The sequence below is a fragment of the Tachypleus tridentatus genome, chromosome 2 (genome assembly GCF_004210375.1).
Source record: "Tachypleus tridentatus isolate NWPU-2018 chromosome 2, ASM421037v1, whole genome shotgun sequence".
Lineage (NCBI taxonomy): Eukaryota > Metazoa > Arthropoda > Merostomata > Xiphosura > Limulidae > Tachypleus > Tachypleus tridentatus.
In genome coordinates, this window is record NC_134826.1 from 68,323,904 (window position 1) to 68,345,722 (window position 21,819).

A 21,819-nucleotide genomic window follows, 5' to 3' on the forward strand; every position below is an offset into this window, starting at 1 on the left:
TCCAAATGTTTAGAAAAAAATTTTTTATAACACTGAAAGTTTACCTACAATATGGCCATGTTTAATTCACCTATTTCAAGTGTCCACACTCCTCCAAACCCGTTTTTTTAACAGATGTTTGGCTGTTTGGTGTAGTTTCAACAGAGTTATTTTTATAATTATTTATGTTGTTATTAATTAATTTTATCAGTTTTGTTCATTCATCATCTTGATGTTAAATAGACAGGATTTTTATTCTTCTTTAAAATATTTATTTATGAAATGTATATATATAAGAAGAGAGGTGACCTTGTTGTGAAAAAAAAATTGATGGACCTTAAGTCTAAAACATTAGTTATTATCATATCAAAACATTTACTTAGGTTTTTTATCAGTTTAAAATAAGGAATAAAATATTGCATTCCACTAATAGATTATATTATTTCAGAGTTCAACTTAATTTTAAGATATCTTTATTTGTTACATGCTAAGAATAAGAGACATGTTAAACAGCATTTACTTGTTACATAAAAAAAAATAGATGTGTTATAAAGGTTTTATTTAGAGGCATGTTTTATTTGTTATGTAATAAGAATAGATGTTTTATAAAGGGTTTATTTAAAGGCATATTTTATTTGTTATGTAATAAGAATAGATGTTTTATAAAGGGTTTATTTAAAGGGAAGTTTTATTTGTTACATAATAAGAATAGATGTTTTATAAAGGGTTTATTTAAAGGCATATTTTATTTGTTACATAATAAGAATAGATGTGTTATAAAAGGGTTGTTTTATTTGTTACATAATAAGAATAAATGTGTTATAAAAGGGTTGTTTTATTTGTTACATAATAAGAATAGATGTTTTATAAAGGGTTTATTTAAAGGCATGTTTTGTTGCATTACATAAGAATAGATGCATTATAAAGGGTTTATTTAAATGCATGTTTTATTTGTTACATAATAAGAATAGATGTGTTATAAAGGGTTTATTTAAAGGCATATTTTCTTTGTTACATAATAAGAATAAATGTGTTATAAAGGGTTGTTTTATTTGTTACTTAATAAGAATAGATGTGTTATAAAGGGTTTATTTAAATGCATGTTTTATTTGTTACTTAATAAGAATAGATGTGTTATAAAGGGTTTATTCAAAGGGATGTTTTATTTGTTACATTACATAATAAGAATAGATGTGTTATAAAGGGTTTATTCAAATGGATGTTTTATTTGGTAGATTACATAATAAGAGAGGATGTGTTATAAAGTGTTTATTCAAATGGATGTTTCATTTGTTACATTACATAATAAGAATAGATGTTTTATAAAGTGTTTATTTAAAGGGATGTTTTATTTGTTACATACTAATAATAGATGTTTTATAAAGGGTTTATTCGAAGGGATGTTTTATTTGTTACATACTAATAATAGATGTTTTATAAAGGGTTTATTCGAAGGGATGTTTTATTTGTTACATACTAATAATAGATGTTTTATAAAGGGTTTATTCGAAGGGATGTTTTATTTGTTACATACTAATAATAGATGTTTTATAAAGGGTTTATTCGAAGGGATGTTTTATTTGTTACATACTAATAATAGATGTTTTATAAAGGGTTTATTCGAAGGGATGTTTTATTTGTTACATTATAAGAATAGATGTTTTATAAAGGGTTTATTCGAAGGGATGTTTTATTTGTTACATACTAATAATAGATGTTTTATAAAGGGTTTATTCGAAGGGATGTTTTATTTGTTACATTATAAGAATAGATGTATTATAAAGGGTTTATTTGAAGGGATGTTTTATTTGTTACATACTAATAATAGATGTGTTATAAATGGTTTATTCAAAGGGATGTTTTATTTGTTACATTATAAGAATAGATGTTTTATAAAGGGTTTATTCGAAGGGATGTTTTATTTGTTACATTATAAGAATAGATGTTTTATAAAGGGTTTATTCAAAGGGATGTTTTATTTGTTACATTATAAGAATAGATGTATTATAAAGGGTTTATTCAAAGTGATGTTTTATTTGTTACATTACATAATAAGAATAGATGTTTTATAAACGGTGTATTTAAAGGCATGTTTTATTTGTTATATAAAAAGACGGAGAGACATGTTATACAGGATTTTTTCTCTTTCTTCCAGTTGCTCAGGATGAAGGGGAAGGTGAAGCAGGGTGGATAGAAGGAGCTGCTATCTTAGTTTCTGTTGTTATTGTTGTCCTAGTAACAGCCTTTAATGATTACACTAAGGAACAGCAGTTCCGTAGTCTACAGAATCGTATTGAACATGAGCACAAATTTGCCGTTATTAGAGGAGGAGAAGTGCACCAAATTCCAGTTAGTGAAATAGTGGTTGGTGATATTTGCCAAGTGAAGTATGGTAAGTAGTATAACTTTGTTTCATAAGTTATGTTTCATTGAACAAAGCAGACAAAACTTTTGACTCTTTTTTTGTTTTAATGACTCATAAGTTATGTTTCATTGAACAAAGCAGACAAAACTTTTGACTCTTTTTTTTGTTTTAATGACTCATAAGTTATGTTTCATTGAACAAAGCAGACAAAACTTTTTTTGTTTTAATTTTTTGTTTTAATGACTCATAAGTTATGTTTCATTGAACAAAGCAGACAAAACCTTTGACTTTTTTTTTGTTTTAATGGTTTTTACAAGAAAATATGGATTTATCACATTAAGAAAAATAGAAGGTATCTTTGCTCAGAAAGATTGGTTCCTAAAAGTATTAAAACATATTAACAACTACCAATCAACTGAGATTAAACTTTTATAGCTAGAAAAAATTGTGATTGTAATAACATTTCTTTATAACAAGATGTAGTTTAATTGACCAAAATGTTTAAACAAACAACATAAAGTACAATAAATTACCAAGCACTGCATCACAAATCATTGTTGTTGTCATGTTTATAGTACTGCATCAAAATTCATTGTTGTTGTCAAGTTTATGGTACTGCTTCAGAGTTCATTGTTGTTGTCAAGTTTATTGTACTGTTTCGCAATTCATTGTTATTGTCAAGTTGTGGATAAATGTGGTTTGAATTATATACAGCTAATAATGCATTTGATGTACCATGTTTGATATTTAATTTTTACTGTTGCTATAAATTAACTATTTTAACAACAAGCATTGCTTAGGTTTTTTAATGTTTTTGTTTCATAGGTGATCTTCTACCTGCAGATGGAATTATAATTCAAAGCAATGATTTAAAGATTGATGAAAGCTCCTTGACAGGGGAGTCTGACCATGTAAAGAAGGGAGAAAAATATGATCCTATGTTGTATTCAGGTACATTATGCTTTCAAGTGAAATTAAGGTTCAAAAGCCTGTTAGTTCTCCATCAATTATGATATTATAAACAATTTAATTGTGTGTTTTATTAAGTCTTCATGAGTGCGTAATTGAAATGTCGAGTACAACACTGCCTTTTCTGGGTAATTATTAAGAACTAATGTAGATATAATAAGATACTTCAACTAAACTTGCTGCACAGTGGCTGAGTGGTAAGTAATGTTACATAACAGGTTTCAATACCTGTGGTGAAGAGAGTACAGATAGTCCATCATATAACTTTGCATTTAACAATGAACAAACAAATCAAGAGAGCTTAACATTCCAGAAGAGGTTACATAAAGAATTATCAAAGATAGTTACTGAAGAGCTGAAGAAACAACAGAAACTATTATTTATTTTCTGATTCAATAAGGAAATGATAACTTTATCAGCCAAGTGAAGTAAAGGAATAATAAAAGTTATTATTAGGCTAATTTTGAACATTTTCATAAGGTTTAAATAAAGAACTTATGTTTCAAGATTTAATGCTTATCTAAAGGTTTTTAATCTGTAATTGCTGTACTTATAATACTTTGTGTATGTTAATTGAGGCTTAAGTTGTCCTAGGTTGGATTTATAGAAAGTAATTCAAACAGCCTACCAAATTTTTTTATATTATATTTTGTTCATCACCCTGTCAGTTATTTCTAAAGTAAAATAAAGTGTTTATTTTATTCATTATATGATTATTAACTCTTTAAACCTGTAACTGTATGCATGTTATGTTGGCATTATTTATGATGTCCTAATAATTATTACTATACCTTATAAAATATCTGGTCTATTTATAAAAGGTAGAAAATAACTTGGTTTGGATTAGTTTTCTGCCAAAGAGAGACACGTTATCAGATGCTGTCACCATCTGACAGATAAACTATGAATTAAGGTTGGATGCTAGTAGCATTTGCTCTGGTTTAAAGAGTGAAATAAAGTTGTCTAATTCTCTGTCAGTTGTTAAGATCTACTATTTCTCATTACTTATTTGAAGGTTTAGTTCCAAATTTTTGAAATCAATAGATTATTAGTTATGACTTGCACCAAAAGTTTACAAAATATGTAAACCAAATATGAAATAGAAATTAAACTTACATTAAAAAGATTTCTATTACTTAAAACTAAAAAGCTAGAAAACTAAAACAAATAAAAAAAAACCTTCATTGCCTGTGAAGGAACAGATTTTCAGGAATTCATACACAGTTTTATATAACTTATCATAACAATTTCTTTTTATTATCTGTAGTGTAATTTTATCAAATCTGAAAAAGTATTTTTGGTAAATTTTCAAGTCTTTTTTTTTTTTGAAGAAGTTTTAATGATATTATTACAGTTTGAGTTTTGCTCCAAAATAAAATTCTCAAGAAAAAAATTAACAATCAAGTTGTGTAAAGAAAACAATTTGTTCGTTGTTCAAAATTATTTTTTTGTATAAAATGATTATTTTAGTTAAGGTAATTATTTTAGTAAATTAGTATAACATTACTTACTGGTCTTGTAGATTTAAATAATTTAACCAGCAAGTAACTTGGAAGATTATGATTTAAGAATTAATCATTTTGAATTTTGTAATATAAAATATTGTCACAAAATATAATAAGATGTACGTGTGTTTAATCCTTCAGATTACTTCTATAAAAAGTTTTCCATCTTGGTATCATACCATACGTTATACTGGTATTTTATTCCATAGTTACATGTTATTATGAAAACTTTTATATTTTGGTATGAAAGTTTATATTGTGTCTTCACGTTTTACTTTATAATCTGTTAGGAACACATGTAATGGAAGGGAGTGGAAAGATGGTGGTAACTGCAGTTGGTAAATGTTCTCAGGCAGGTGTTATCTTCACCCTTTTGGGAGCAGCTTCATCAGAGACTGAAGAGGAAAATAAGAAAAAGAAGAAAGGTTTGGCACAATCCTTTTTATACACAGGTGTGGGAAGCAAATTGAAAGTAGGGGAGGAGGTCAAAGTTTACTTGACTGAGCTTAGGAAGGGAACATGTACCATAGACACACCCATTACAACAGGGTTGTGGGTTCATCTTGGGGGCCCTAGAAGCTCTTGGGTTATAGATTAAACTTTAGCAGGAAAGCTAATTTCATGAAACAGCTTTAGAAAAGGCTTATACTGAATAATAAACAACTAAAACTGTTTAAAAATTAAATTATTGTCTTAGGAAGACAAGCCTGTTTTGTATACTATTACTTTCTTTGCGTGTTTTCCTTTCATGTGAAAGGAATTTGAAGGAAAATTAAATTTAATTTTGACAGTTTGATGTATCAGTTTGTTTCTTAACCAAGATCCTACATTTATCCTGCTGGTTTTAGAACAGAACATTTTGTTAGTTATTTGTCCATTTTTCTTTAAAGTGTAACTGTACTATCAACCAAATAATTTGTACAAAGACATTTGCAAGAATTTTTAATTCTATTTTTACTGTAAAGATGCTAAAGATGAAACTTATAACAAGGGTTAAGTGAGATACTTGTATAAAGATACAAGACTGATATAGTGTAACTTTTCTGAAATATTCTAGAATTTAAGCTTTTGTTTTAATGTTTAGAAGATGATACACTTGGTTTACTGATGATTACAAACTATTCTAATTTTTCTCTGACAACAGAAGCAAAAAAGATGAAAAAGCAGAAGAAATGTGCCACAGGTGAATTATCTTTATTCTCATAATGTTTATTTCAGAAGCATTGCTAGGCACTGGCACATGGGGCCCATGCCTCAATTTTATGCTCCAAATCTATTGCTGCTCATGAAAAATCGAGATATAGATCCCTCATTAATATCATACTGAAATGTAGAAAATTTCAACAGGGTCGAGTCCAAGGCCCAAATCTTTGAAGTGCCTAGTGATGCCTTTGGTTTATTTTTCTTTAAATGAAAACATAAGATAACAAAATACAACATAGCAATTTAGATATAGTTTATGTTTAGTGAGTCAAATTAATTTTATTTTGAAGTTGTATAATTTCTAAAAAGTACCATTTAAACTGGACCAAATGCTTCAGTGTACTTAGTGGGAATTTAGAAGTAACTCTGTATTAGGTCTCTGTTGTTGTTTTTAATAGTGAACATTTGGAGAATATAATGAGTTTTGTACCTTGATATTTTTCTTATTATCTTTAAATCATGTATTTACTTTTAAAATACAACTTGAAAAAATATCTCAGTACAGACTCTTAACTAATGCTAGTTTTAAAACATTTTAGCTAAAACTAATGTTAAAAAACATTAGATAATACTAGTGTTTAATATGTTAGATAATGCCAGTGTTTAAAATGTTGGATAATACCAGTGTTAAAAAACATTAGATGATACTTTGTTATTTATTTGGATTTATCATGGATTGTGTGAAATTGTGATTATAATTTATTTACTGAAGTTACAGGTGAACTCTGTATTAATAGTGGACATAAATTTGACATTTCATTTTTTGGGCTTATACATAATAATAAACTTAAGTTTATGCATGATTAATTTACCTTGTTTTGATTATGTTATATATATATTTTTTTGTTTTCTAATATTAGCAGCATGCCATAGTGATGCTTACAATAACCAGGAATTGTCTCCCTTTGGCTATTCCTGTTACTTCAACTAGTGGTATGTGTTGTTATATTTAATATTTGGTTAATCACTTCTTCTGCTTTACAGTGTATATTTGTGTCAGTGCTTATTTGTTCTTAGCAAATTTTTTTGTTTGGTGGAAATCATTTTTGCAAGTTTTTTTTTTTCAACAAATTACTTTAAGGATTGGTTCATACTTAAAGGCTGATAAATTTTGGTTTCATCTTTTATAGACTTATCAAACACTGTAATCCTTTATTTCTGGATGTTAGAGTATGTCAATAGTAACCTAAACCTAACAAAGAGTGATGGAATATCTTGCATAGTTGATGCATGTCTAATAGAAGTTTTCTTGCCTTTTCTTGACCAAGAATACAACTGGAAGATAACACTGTCAGTATTAACCAAAACACTCTGTTCACTGTTTGTTAGTATACTGTCAAGTATGTGATTTGTTATAGAACTGTTACAGGAAACAAGGTTTAGAAGATTTTGGTGACAGGATCCTTAAATATTATATTTAACTATAAAAAAAACTGAATATAAAAATTGATAAATGTATACATGTGGTTGTAACAAATGTAGAATAATCACAGGTTTTGTACCTTGTACATAGACTTGTATAAAAAAAATCCAATGACATGTCTTCGTAATTGTTTGAGTAATAATTTAAGAATGTTTGTAGTGCATGTTACTGTAAGTTCAGTATGATAATGATGAATTTTGTAAAGTGACACAATGATATTCCAGTTATCTTTACACCATGATTTGAAATGCAACAGAAATGTGGAAGATAAACTTTTAAATTGAAGTTAAAGAAATTTCTTTAATATAAACAAAGTGCTAGAGAAAAGTTCATCAGCAAAAGCCTCGTGGTCAAGTTTATAACATAAGTAATATCTATTTCCTTTACTTAATGGAATTAAAGAAAAAAGAGGTACATATTTTGACTTAATGTGGTATTGAATATAATTTATTACTGTGGTGATTATAATAGTTACTTTTGTTTAAAGCTCCAGTAAAGGGTTTATTATAAAATATTAAAACTTTTAACACAATCAACTACACAATTTGTGAAACCTTAAAATAATAGAGCAGTTGCTTTTGATGCCATTTATTATGTGCACGTTATAAAAGTTGGTAAACTGCAGTACAATGTTAATATGACAGGTTAGCAGATTTAGTTCTGATTTTGTGTAGATGTTATTTAAAATATATTTGGTATGTAATTATAACTTGTTTTTATCACTATAACTGATTCAGTTTAACATACTTCTTTACATGAAAAAGAAAATTAACTGACATATTCAAGTTTTTACCTCTATTTGAATCAAACTAGGAGAGTTAATAGTTGTATAAATTTTCAGTTTTTAACTAAAACTTTAATTTTGTGAAACCACATACTTATTTCCCAGAACATTTCCACTATTTGCAAAACCACTAAAAACTGTAGCACATAAGAAGCTAAGAAATTTTTACCCTATCTATGTAGAGACATATACATCAAGAATTATGAAAAAATGTATTATTTTATTTTTGGGTATATTGTAAACAGATGAAGAGGCAGCAGTCACTGGATACCCAAACCTTATGAATGCAACCACTGCCAACAACCACAGTTTGGAACCTCTCTCAGTGGATGGTCCAAAGGAGTCCAAAGATTCAGAAAACAATCCCAGAAAGGAGAAGTCTGTACTTCAGGCTAAACTTACAAAATTGGCTATTCAAATTGGTTATGGAGGTAAATTGGACGTTTTTCTTTGGAAAGGCAGAATTTATTACAACATAATATTCAATATAATTTATGAGAGAATTGATTTCTGGTAGTAGCTTTTAGTGTTTGAGTGTAAAAATCCTTTGCCCTGTTCTTTTTTAATGTTTAGCATACTTAAAGAATAAAGATTTACGTGCATGATAAAGATGGAGAGTATTTTTAAAGAGCATTCTCGTGGTGTTTAGAAAGATTTATTAAAAAAGAAACATTCCATTAGTTGTGCCTGTGTTTGTATTATTACTTCTGTGTATTATTCAGAAAGGTTTAATAATAAACAACAGTTATTATTTTTCCATTGACTTCTATGAATAACCTTATAAGATATGCATTCTCTTTGTGGGTTTCTGCTTATAACACTGTACTTGAAGCTTTTCCCAGTAATTGATGAGAATTTTATTAAGAGGACATAATGGTGTTGTGTTAAAATTTTATTTATTTTACTAGCATCTAAGGAAACATGCTTCATTAGATGTACAGATCTTATAAATGTAGTGAGACAAATAATATGAACTGTTGACTGAAGTTAATGAAACATACTTCACTAGATGTACAGATTTTACAAAGATGTAGTGGGACAATTAACATGGACTGTTCACTGAAGTTAATGAAACATACTTCACTAGATGTACAGATTTTACAAAGATGTAGTGGGACAATTAACATGGACTGTTCACTGAAGTTAATGAAACATAACTTTTAAGAATCACATAATGAGACATCCAGCTAATCAGCATGTGCCATTGTTGAAACCTCATGAAACACTGAGTTGTAACTTTATACATCTATGTGCTGCTTAAAAAAAGTTAGCCAGTTGAAGTTTAACTTCACAATTTCTCTTTTTGTTTGTAATTTTTAATGGAAGTGTAGTAATATGTTTAGTTTACTTTGTTTTATCATCCAATAAAATGTATTGAAACATTACAGTACATTTGAAACGTATGCAGTTCCTGGTAACTTTTAATGATGTGACTATCTGTATTATGTTCAGATTCTAAGATAGCAGAATGTATTAAGGTCATGATAATATTTTATGTGGGAGATGGAAGGAAATATTCAAATGTATATCACTCACTGCAAGGGCTAACTTATGTTTATTTTATCTTTAGTAGTCATTACTAAACATAAAATAAGTTTAATCTAAACCTTCTTGACTTCAAGGTTTATTTCTGACATATATTTAGGTTCCACCATCGCAACGCTTACAGTAGTAATTCTTGTCATTCGTTTCATCATAAAGACATTTGTCATTAATAACAAGCAGTGGTCAGCTTATTACACTCAGTTTTTTGTCAAGTTCTTCATCATTGGTGTCACTGTCCTTGTCGTAGCAGTTCCTGAAGGTCTTCCATTAGCTGTAACACTTGCTTTGGCTTACTCTGTCAAGGTAAGTACCATCTTGCATCGTGAACTTTAAACTTGTGTTGTTTTAATTACTGAAGTAGCACTGTTGCTAATTCATTTCCATTAAACTAACACATGATGTAATTTGTTTCTTATAACTTGCATTTTTAATTTTACAGAATTGGATACTCATTTATTTCACTTCATCTCTTATTAAGTGTTATGTCTTATTCTCTCAGTGCAACAGCAAATTGTTTACAATATTTAATTTAGTAATTTGTCATAAAGCAACAGTAAAACAATGCTTTACCTTCCGCATGTATTTTATGTTGAACAAATAAAAATTTGATCAGTTAAGATGTACAAATCAATCTAAGTATGCACTCTCAACTTACTTGAATTAAACTGAGAAAATGCTGCTGCTGCTGTTTTTGTTTTATTATTATTATTAAAGATTAAGTGATATTTCTCAGCATGTTAATAAAGGTTTGTAAATTTAAATTTGTTATGTTTTAATGTGATTCAGTTGATCTAAAAGCATTATATATTTTACCATCTGTGTAAATAATATGCTTTACTTTTTCCTACTGGAATTTCTCTTGCAGATTTCTTGATCAAATGCTATAACTCTCATGTTGTTAGAGAGGCCCTTGTTCAAGGAGCCCAAATTGCATAAGTTTTTTAAATTCGGACTCACCTTACCTGTTCTTTGCTTAGTCACATTTTTCAATGCAACAATTGTGGTAGATGATAGCACAATATTGTTGTCATCATGTAACAACTAGCTTTGATTTTAACTTCAGTTCCTTTTATTTGCTACGTATTTTATATATAATAACATTTAGCTCATGAGTAGTTTTCTAGACAGAAATGAACATTACACTAAATACAAGTTCATTGGGCCTTTTCTTATTTAGGTCTGAAATACAGATGTGCAGTTTATCCAGAATCATATGTTTCTCACTTTGTGAACACATATTTAGATGTTTCTGTATATTCAGCTAAGTTTGTCTTCATTATAATTTTACATTTACTTAGCTTCAGTTCATTTCATATACTGCTATAAACACTTTTTCCTTACTATGGGTTTTATTCTTCATTTTTGCAAGTTTCTTTGTTTCAGGTCATAAAATTATTCATACACTGAATGCCCATTACTGATTTGTGCTTTGTGCACTATTATAAATACCATTATTTTAAGTGTAGTTTTATTAAATAAAATACAGAAAGGTGAGTGTGTTTGTGAGACTTCCTTTTTTTTTTTTCTTCTCCAAATAGACCAGGATTTATCAGTATAATATGTAATTCCTTCAAGAAAGCGTAGCTTAGATGGGATGCATGAAAATGATGGAATAAGGAAATCTCAAGTGAAGGGAATAAAAACTACAATCAATGGGTTACAGCTAGGTTTCAATAATTTTCAGCTCTTAACTTGGAGAAAATTGCTCTTCAAAAGGTTCAGCATAACTTTCTATTTCCTTTTAATAATGTGTTTTCTCCTGACTTTGAATTCAGTGTTTTTTGGTTTTACACATCACTGTAAAATAGTGTTTAAATTGTGTAGATAGGCTTGCATCATTGTGCATCTTTATGGATATGCATATTGATGGTGGTTTTGTCTTTCGATTCTTTTTCACCAAAAGCAGCTTAACTAGTCCTTAAATATACATAAAATCTGTGTAACGTTTGTTTCATAGGAAACCTTACATGAGAAATTGAAGACTTGTCCACTGGCACATGTAATCAAATCTTTATCTTTAAACTGTTCTGTATAAAAACTTAACAGAGGAAGTTTAAGATTTGTCCATTGATGTGGGTAATAAAATCTTTATCTCTAAAGCTTTTTTCATTTCAGTGTTTTGGTTATTTACATCAATTTCTAAGATATGTCTTCTCTGTATAGAAAATGATGAAAGACAACAACCTTGTTCGTCATTTGGATGCATGTGAAACTATGGGTAATGCTACCTCCATCTGTTCTGATAAGACAGGCACTTTGACTACTAATCGTATGACTGTTGTCCAAAGTTACATATGTGGTGAGTTCTAGAAACAATAGTATCTGAAGTGTTCTTTAATACCATGAAAGACTTGTTTATACTCTTAACAACACAATTCTCACCGATATTAAAATTTATTTTATTGTTTTATATTTTATATCGATATATAAAAATATCATTTTCTTTACAGCAAAATAAATATTTTTTTCTTTATCCAGGCACTCGTTATAAAACAACACCAAAGTATGAAAATCTTCCTTCAAACATTGCAGAGAAAATCCTTGGTTGCATTTCGGTCAACTGTGCATACACGTCTCGTATTTTAGTAAGTATTTCTACAGTAAAACATCATTGAAGTTGAAAGTATGGAACTTACTTATTTTGAAGAGCTTGTTTGTTTGCAAAACTCATGCCTCGACTTGGTTCAAGTATTACTTCATAAACTTCATGTTTATATTTTAATAACAAACTTAATATCTGAACAAAATGAGCTGAGAATATAAACTATTCTAAAGGGAAGATCATGTACATGTATTGCTGCAGCTTCTCATGTTAAAGGTGAGAATAATATGGTTTGCAAATTTATTTTATCATTCAAATTAAACTTAGAAACATTTACTATATATATTTTTAGTTATAAACTCTGACTTCCACTTGCACTGAAATACTATAATGGAAAAATTTATACGGAAGCCTTTGTCAGGCATTCAGTTATGATTAGTTAGGATTCTGTAAATATTTTCAGAAATGTTACCCAGGCTTCAAATTCCCTCAAGGTAGTGTACTGGGAACATGTGTAAAAATGTTGCCCAGGCTTCCAATTCCCTCAAGGTAGTGTACTGGGAACATGTGTAAAAATGTTGCCCAGGCTTCCAATTCCATCAAGGTAGTATACTTGAAACATGTATAAAAATGTTACCCAAGCTTCCAATTCCATCAAGGGAGTATACTAGAAATGTATAAAAATGTTACTTGGGCTTTTAATCCCATCAAGGGAGTATACTAGAAACATTCTATAAAAATGTTACTTGGGCTTTTAATCCCATCAAGGGAGTATACTGGAAACATTGTATAAAAATGTTACTTGGTCTTATAATCCCATCAAGGGAGTGTACTAGAAACATGTATCAAAGTGTTACCCAGGCTTCCAATTCCATCAAGGGGAGTATGCTAGAAACATGTATAAAAATGTTACCCAGGCTTTTAATTCCATCAAGGGAGTATGCTAGAAACATGTATAAAAATGTTGCCCAGGATTCCAATTCCATCAAGGGAGTATACTAGAAACCTGTATAAAAATGTTACTTGGGCTTCCCATTCCATCAAGGGAGTATGCTAGAAACATGTATAAAAATGTTACCCAGGCTTTCAATTCCATCAAGGGAGTATGCTAGAAACATGTATAAAAATGTTACCCAGGATTCCAATTCCATCAAGGGAGTATACTAGAAACCTGTATAAAAATGTTACTCGGGCTTCCCATTCCATCAAGGGAGTATGCTAGAAACATGTATAAAAATGTTACCCAGGATTCAAATTCTATCAAGGGAGTATACTAGAAACCTGTATAAAAATATTACTCGGACTTCCCATTCCATCAAGGGAGTATACTAGAAACGTGCATAAAATTGTTCAGATATTCACAGGTGGATAAAGTTTGTTACACTAATATAGTTAATAGAAATGAACTTTAAGCTTGATAGAAGATAATAAAGTAGCTTTATGTCAATTATACCACATTAAACATTAGTGTTGATTAAGCATTTTGTTGTATTTTTTACTGAAAATAACTTATGAAATTACAAATATATTAAGGTGCATGTAATCTCTCTATGTAATTTAAGTTAGATCTTAAATATTGGTATTTTTTGCAAGTTTTTATTGGACTTGTGATTATAAAAATCACTTAACCACAAAATATGAACACCTTGTAATAATTTTAATGAACTATTGTTTCATTTTCTCTGTCTTGTAATAAAACAAAACAGTTTAGTTAGCACCACACATTTTTTACCCAACTTTACAGTTTGATCTCGTACCTTATTGGGTTTTTACTATTGTACTTAAATATAAACTTGCATTTATTTCTGTTAAAGATTTACATCTTGTAGCATTAAATGTGGTTACTTTTGTACCTGTTCTACATTTTATCAAAACTTCCATACTTGTCCCAAGTAGTGTATTATAGAATTAATGCATGTCCACCTTTATTTTTCTCTTAAATTTTCTTTCTTGTTTTTAATCAGTGAATTTAAAAAAATCATAAATATCTTTCTGTATAATTCTATGAAACAAAAGCAGTTAACATGACATATTTTCAGTTTTTATATAACTTTTAGTGTATAATTTTCTTCAAATACTTAATGTTTGGACCATTTCACCTTCATATAGTTAAAGATATTATCAAAAAGTTTAAATATATGTTGTGTATTGATGTTATGAAATTGAAATCATAGTTTAATTGTTGATTGAAAAACGTTTTTAACTTTATATCCATCAGCCACCAGATAATCCTGGGGACCTACCAAAACAAGTAGGCAATAAGACAGAATGTGCCCTGCTTGGTTTTATTCTGGATTTGGGCAGAGATTATCAGACAGTCAGGGATGAAATCCCAGAAGAGAAGTTACACAAAGTGTACACATTTAACTCCGTTCGAAAATCAATGAGTACTGTTATTCCCATTGAAAATGGATTTCGAGTTTACACCAAAGGAGCCTCTGAAATGGTCATGAAAAAGTAAATCTTCAAGAGTTTTATGCCAATGAGAAAGTGTTATGTTTAGATTGAATTTTAATTGTTCAGTAAATATAATATATGTGACCTCTGTTTTGTGTTTCTATAAGATAATGGATGGCTGAAGCTACCCTAAAACATTTAAAAACACGAAATCTAGATGGGGCTAGCATTCTTGAGTAAATCTTTTATTCTAGTTATAAACACGAGGTTTCTAATTGATTCCTAATACTGACATTTTTAAGTACTTTTTAATTGGTTCCTAAAACACTTCATTCACTTTTTGTTTTTTAAATACCTAGTTTTACAAACTTCAAACACTATAGTACACATTTCTTCAACATTACCTTCTTACAAGTTTTATTTTGTAAACTTTAATTTATTAGAAGCTATTACATTGAATGATGGTTGTTTGTTAAGTGCTTAAGGATGTTAAATAAGACAATCAGGTACTGAGGTGTTGAAAAGTTTCAGTAATAATGCCTTTAAATTTTTTTTTTAAATTAATGTATTGTTAACATCACAACCTCACTAACAGTTTTTATTCTTATTTCTCAGGTGTTCTTATATCTTCGGGACAGATGGCAAATTGGAAAGGTTTTCTCAAGAGGCTCAAGATAGACTTGTGAGAACAGTGATTGAACCTATGGCTTGTGATGGCCTGCGTACTATTTGCCTGGCATATAAAGATTATGTTAGAAGAAACCCAGACATGAATCAGATGCAATATGACATAGAGCCTCCATGGGACGAAGAAGACCAAATACTGTGTAATTTGACATGCTTGTGTATGGTTGGCATTGAAGATCCTGTTCGAGCAGAGGTAGAGAATTATTTGTAACAGATAATTGTGTTGGAAAGTTATCTATGTTTCCATTAATCAGCTAATTCTGTTAAACAGATATCTGTGGCATTGATTTTGTTTATTGCAGGAATGATATTTTATAGATTTTTATTTTCAGTAGACTCATGTCATAAACCTGAGAATTTGTGAATCCATACAAGTCTCATTTCTCATAGGTACCCGAGGCTATAAGAAAATGTCAGTGCTCGGGTATAACCGTTAGAATGGTAACTGGAGACAACGTAAATACGGCTCGCTCCATAGCCATGAAGTGTGGTATAATTAAACCTGGAGACAGCTTTTTGGTGCTTGAAGGAAAAGAGTTTAATCAGAGGGTACGGGACAGCTCTGGTGAGGTAAGGGCAATAAGAAAGATAACTCCATTAAAAAAAACAAAAAAACCTGAATTAAAATCTCTATGATGACCATTGTAATATTTGACTGTTAACCATTTTGTAGTCCTTTAAGTTATGGTGAATTAATTATTGTTGAGAACTCTTTCTACTCGTAGGTCCAGCAACATCTGATTGATCAGATATGGCCTCAGCTTCGAGTTTTAGCTAGATCCTCACCTCAGGACAAGTACACTCTTGTGAAGGGAATCATTGATAGTAAACTGAACACCAACAGAGAAGTGGTTGCAGTTACTGGAGATGGAACTAATGATGGTCCTGCCTTGAAGAAGGCAGATGTAGGCTTTGCCATGGTACGTATTGACCAAGAAAGTGGCCAATATTGTTAACTCGATCAGCTCTGATACCTGTACCAGTCAACCAGTATCTCTTGTTGCAGTAGAATAAGTAAAAATGTATAAAAAACAAAATGTCGAAACATATTTTAGAAATAATTTGTCATGAGTGTTGTTTTTTTTATATTAAGAACAGAAAATCAAATATAAAAAACATGTAAAACTGAGGTTTTTTTTAATGTTAGGTACATGAGATTAGGCAAAAATCATGTGAATTTTGGTTCTTCTTTTTTACGTTAATAACATGAGATTAGAGAAGTCATGGGTAAATGCAAGTACTTTTTTTATGTTTAGAACAGGAGGTTAGAGAATAAATCAATTTAAGGCTGAGCAGTGTTTTTTTTATTTGTTTGTTGTTTTTTTTTAGATCAAAACCAAATGGGTATAATTGTCTGAGCTGTGAATTTTTAAAGCATCTTACTTTGTGTATTTGATTTGTATCATGAGTTGAGTGTGATTGTGAATTGTCAACAGGGGATTGCAGGTACTGATGTTGCAAAAGAAGCATCCGACATCATTCTCACTGATGATAACTTCACCAGTATCGTAAAAGCCGTAATGTGGGGACGGAATGTTTACGACAGTATTGCTAAGTTTTTACAGTTTCAGTTGACAGTGAACGTTGTAGCTGTGATTGTTGCCTTTGTTGGAGCTTGTGCAATTGAAGTAAGGGAAGTTAAATACTATTAATAAGTTTTCTGATAAATATTATGAAGTATTAAAGTTTATGTTGTAACCAGTGCTGGTCTTAACTAGTAAAAGATCCCTAACAGCTTGCTAAAAGGGTTTGTACTAGGGATGAGTGTAGGGAAGCTTGTATCCTTTCATATAAGTTGCCTAACAATTACAGCTTAAAAAAATTTGAAAGCAAAGTAGATAAATAATAATTGATGATATTAAGATAAAAGACATTTTTTAAACACAAATTAAATAAAAATTAATTTACAAAGTTATACAATTAATTACCTGGACAGTTGCATGGTGCCATGTATGTCATTATCAAAGATATATTATGTGAAATGGTTAATGTCTCTGCTTACTATTTCTTTGGATTATTAGTTCATTTGTGTATTTTTTTATAGTTAATTTTTACTTAAAAGTGTTGTTCAGAGGCAGTGCAAATTAATTCATAACTGGGTCATTCATAATGTTAGAAAAACATGTGGGTTCAAGACATCTTGATAGAAATGAATATAAACCCTGTAACCCAAGTGCTTTCAAAAGGTGGACCTTTCTTCTTTAGGATTCCTAATTTGCTCCTGAAGAAAAACATTTCACCTTTTAAAAGTGCATGAGTTTTAGCATTTTTATTCATAACTAGGTTAGTAATTGTTTGGTTTAGTAAGAGGCTTACAGTTGTTACCTGTGCTTGGGGTTGATGTTGATTCTAATGTTTCCTGTTCTAGAAGGTACTGTATACTGTTGTTATTCAAAATGGTGGATTACACTTACAACGGAAAGTGTTCGTACCCCTGCGTCCCGAGTGGTTTTTTTGCTCATAACTTCAAAAGTATCAAGATTAGGCTAATAGAAGTATAATATATTATAAATATTATACTAACACACATCTACATAAATTTTTATGTAAATTAAATGACAAATAAACTGTTTATAAACAAATAACCAAAAATTGGAGGAGCAGAAAGTGTTCATAAGTTCAAAACGTGTGTAAAAACTGATATTCCCGTAAAAATTTTGTTTAGTTTGGCAAATAAACTACATTATACCATTCCAGAACAAGACACTGGGTTCTTTATTATTGGAATTTAGCCAGCAAAACATGTACTTCCAGCAATTTAGCGCTTTCTCCGTCATTATCTGCTTGGTCATCATAGCGAACTGTGAAACAACTGGTCCAGTGATTTAAAAAACCGAATTATTGTAAAATAAGTCTCGTGTGTCTCTTTCCAGTATTGCTACACAACTTAATGTGCCGAAATCTACTGTTCAAAGCATAATTGCCAAGTTTAAGCTTACAGGATCAACTGCTAACCTCCCTCGTTATGGACACCCCACCAAAATTCCAGAGAGAACCAAGAGGAAGGTTCTCAAAGAAGTTAGTAGAAATTCTCGTTTAACACGAAATGACATACAGAAACTGGTAAGGGAAACTGGAGTTGAAGTAAGCACCTCTACAGTTACGAACATGTTACTCTCTTCTGGGTTCAAAGCATGCCGTCCTCATAGAACTCCATATTTAAAGCCTGTTTATTTAGAAGCACAATTGAGGTATGTAAGAAAGCATGTAGATAAATCCTTTACCTATTGGAAGAGTATTCTTTGGTCAGGCAAGACTAAAATCGAGCTTTTGGTCACAATGATGTTTGCTATATTTTCCGTAATAAGGGGGAACAACATCTTCCAAAGAACACTGTCCCTACAGTTAAACACAGAGGTGGCTTGATCATGCTATTAGGTTCCTTCAGCTCTTCTGGTGTAGGCAGCCTTCACCGTGTTAACGGAATCATGAAAAAAGAATAGTATGTTGATATATTAGCCACTTATATCAAGAATGATCTTCGGAACTTGTGGCTTGGGGGTTGTTGGATCTTCCAGCACGACAATGACCCTAAGCACACATCAAAATATGTGCAATCCTGGTTGTAGAGGAACCATATACGTGTTCTGGAGTGGCCATCGCAGTCACCCGATCTCAACCCAATTGAGAAGGTTTGGCATGAGTTGAAGACTAGAGATCATCAGCGTCATCCGAAAAACTTGCAAGAGTTGGAGGCCTTCTATAAAGAAGAATGGAAGAAAATACCAGTCGAGTACTGTCAAACAATCATGGACGGCTATGAGGAGAAATTGCGCCAAGTAATTCACTTGAAAGGCTACACAACTGACCATTAAAGTCGATGCACGAACACTTTCTGCCATCCTATGTTTGGTTATTTGTTTATAAACAGTTTATTTATCATTCAATTTACATAAAAATTTATGTAGATGTGTGTTAGTATAATATTTATAATATATTATACTTTTATTTACCTAATCGTGACACTTTTTAAGTTATGAGGAAAAAACTACTCATGACGCAGGGGTACAAACACTTTCTGTCATAACTGTATATGAATACAGTCAAACATTTCATTATATCCTGCAGGACAGCCCTCTGAAAGCAGTACAGATGTTGTGGGTCAACTTGATCATGGATACGCTAGCTTCTTTAGCACTGGCCACTGAACTTCCTACCCCTGATCTATTATTACGGAAGCCATATGGCAGAACCAAACCTCTCATCTCCCGCACAATGATGAAGAATATTCTTGGACATGCTGTTTATCAGTTAATTGTGATCTTTACATTGTTATTTGTTGGTTAGTTAATCTGTTTATCAGTTAATTGTGACCTTTACATTGTTATTTGTTGGTTATTTAATTTGCTTTATATTTTTTACCTTAATGTCCAATATTTGTTTTAGATCAAATAATTACGACCGACATAGTCAATAGATGTCTTGTGTTTTTTTTAATCCTGTTTGAAAAAAAAAAGTTAAGTTACAGTTGACTTCAGCAATTACAAACTCTTGGCCTGTGAGTAAAACAGTGACCTAGTTCCTCGGTAATAACTAAGGAGCTAAAACTTTTGTTTGCAAAAAAAAAGTGAAAACTTGAAGTTACTTTGAAAAATATTAGGTTAACTGTTCAACAGTCTGAATAAATAGTATCCAGTGTAATGCTGTGAACTTAAAAAATTTTGGATAGTTGAATTAAGCAACAAAACAGTTATCATAAAAACTTCAGAAACCAAAACTATGTTGGATACTAACGTAAAGTATCTGCAACTATTAGGTTGAGGAATAATTCGTGAGCGTTTTTAAATAATTTCATTCAAGCATTACATGCAAGACTATACAATACTTCAATGCATGAACACATTACACCCAAAACATTTATTATGATACTTTATTTCATGTAATACCTAGGTATATAGTATGCATTGTTTTAAACGAAATTGCAAGAAATTAAATGCGAAAAGCAGATGGTTTCGAAAATGCTCGATTTTGTCCACTTGACATTCCATTTAATGAGCTGAAAATGAAAGCAAAAATTAAAGACATATGAAAATCAAACACACCATCTATTAGAGCAAAAAATTATCTACCAAATGACATGAAATATTTTGCAAAAGCTTTTCATTTATGAATATATTTTGTTAACTTGAAAAAATGCTCACGAATTATTCCTCAACCCAATAGATTTGTTTGTTTAATATTACTCTTTGAAATTTGTATCCTTTTTACTTACCCAAATGATTTAGGTATGTGAAAATTAACCATAAAATATTGTTCAATTATAAACATTTATCTTCCTTGTTTCATTGCTTATATGTAATCTTTTCTAGTTGTTCAATATCTTATTCACTTATCAAGCTCTGCTATGATGTTGTTAAATGAAGCACGTACTTATTCTTTATTCCAGGACATAATTATTTGGACATCGATTCAGGAATGTACGCCCCTCTTCATTCTCCTCCTTCTCAGCATTTTACCATAATATTCAATACTTTCGTATTGATGACCCTCTTCAATGAGATAAATGCCAGGAAAATACATGGGGAACGAAACATTTTTGAAGGACTTTTCACAAATCCTATATTTTACTCCATCTTAATAACAACCTTTGGAGCACAGGTGAGTAGACAATAATATGTTTGTGAATCTTGTATGTTTTAAAGAATTTCTAAATGTAAAGTGATCAAAATACTGGATTCCGAAATATCTTGAAATTAAAAATATTGTAGGAGTAAATAAACTATACTATATGTAAAACTAGAAAAAACTATCTTGATTGATTTCTTAGAGTTATTAAGATGGTATTTAAAGATAGAACTATAGCAATTTACTGAGTACAATAGAAGTTTATATTTTTGGCCTGAATGAGACTGGTCTGGATTTTGCTACAGTTATCTGTATCTTGTGTTAATGGTCACCATTCAATCAGTTAAAAATAGTACCAGTTATGTCAATAAATGAATGTATATATGTATATACAGTGAACAAAAAAAAGTTGTATGTATTCAGTCTAATAGTTTAATACCTTTTCATTATGTTCTAGTTCCTTTCTATCTCTTTTATTTTTTAAAGTGACCAAACTTCCACAGTACTGATGATTTTGTAAGGAAGAGTCATTTTAAAATTTGATTAATAAACTCTGAAGGATTTCTTCACAGATTTATTGATGGGTTCTGAAGAACTTGCCCAGATATTTACTGATAGGTTAAGAGGTACTGCTTCAGTCGCTAATTTAGACTTGAGGGACTGTATAAGAATTTTATCGATGAACTTTGTGGGACTGTAACAAATTGATCTGAAGGACTACAAGAATTAACTGGTGGACCTTGAAGGACTTCTTTTAAAGCTTTAGTAATGGGTTTTGAGGATCCATGAGATATAGTGTAAATAAAAAGTATTACATGTGATGTAATTGAATGAATTCAATTATCTCCACTCTTT

The 21,819-nt window shown here is 30.2% G+C and overlaps 1 protein-coding gene across 16 annotated transcripts in view; it reads left to right on the plus strand.

Annotated features, from left to right (window-relative positions):
* Positions 1–21,819, plus strand: part of LOC143244120 (plasma membrane calcium-transporting ATPase 1-like) — a 119,943-nt gene that overhangs the window by 62,962 nt on the left and 35,162 nt on the right. For 14 of the 16 annotated variants that reach the window (XM_076488234.1, XM_076488235.1, XM_076488231.1 and 11 more), the window contains 15 exons: positions 2,135–2,371; positions 3,170–3,295; positions 5,109–5,243; positions 5,963–6,001; positions 8,474–8,659; positions 9,874–10,076; positions 11,937–12,072; positions 12,252–12,358; positions 14,534–14,772; positions 15,328–15,592; positions 15,790–15,969; positions 16,125–16,319; positions 16,836–17,027; positions 19,468–19,681; positions 20,786–20,997. In XM_076488234.1, coding sequence (XP_076344349.1) covers positions 2,135–2,371; positions 3,170–3,295; positions 5,109–5,243; positions 5,963–6,001; positions 8,474–8,659; positions 9,874–10,076; positions 11,937–12,072; positions 12,252–12,358; positions 14,534–14,772; positions 15,328–15,592; positions 15,790–15,969; positions 16,125–16,319; positions 16,836–17,027; positions 19,468–19,681; positions 20,786–20,997 — 2,666 coding nt within the window. Of the gene's footprint in view, positions 1–2,134; positions 2,372–3,169; positions 3,296–5,108; positions 5,244–5,962; positions 6,002–6,881; positions 6,955–8,473; positions 8,660–9,873; positions 10,077–11,936; positions 12,073–12,251; positions 12,359–14,533; positions 14,773–15,327; positions 15,593–15,789; positions 15,970–16,124; positions 16,320–16,835; positions 17,028–19,467; positions 19,682–20,785; positions 20,998–21,819 lie in introns of those variants that run through there. The other 2 variants (XM_076488245.1, XM_076488246.1) reach the window with 2 other exon arrangements.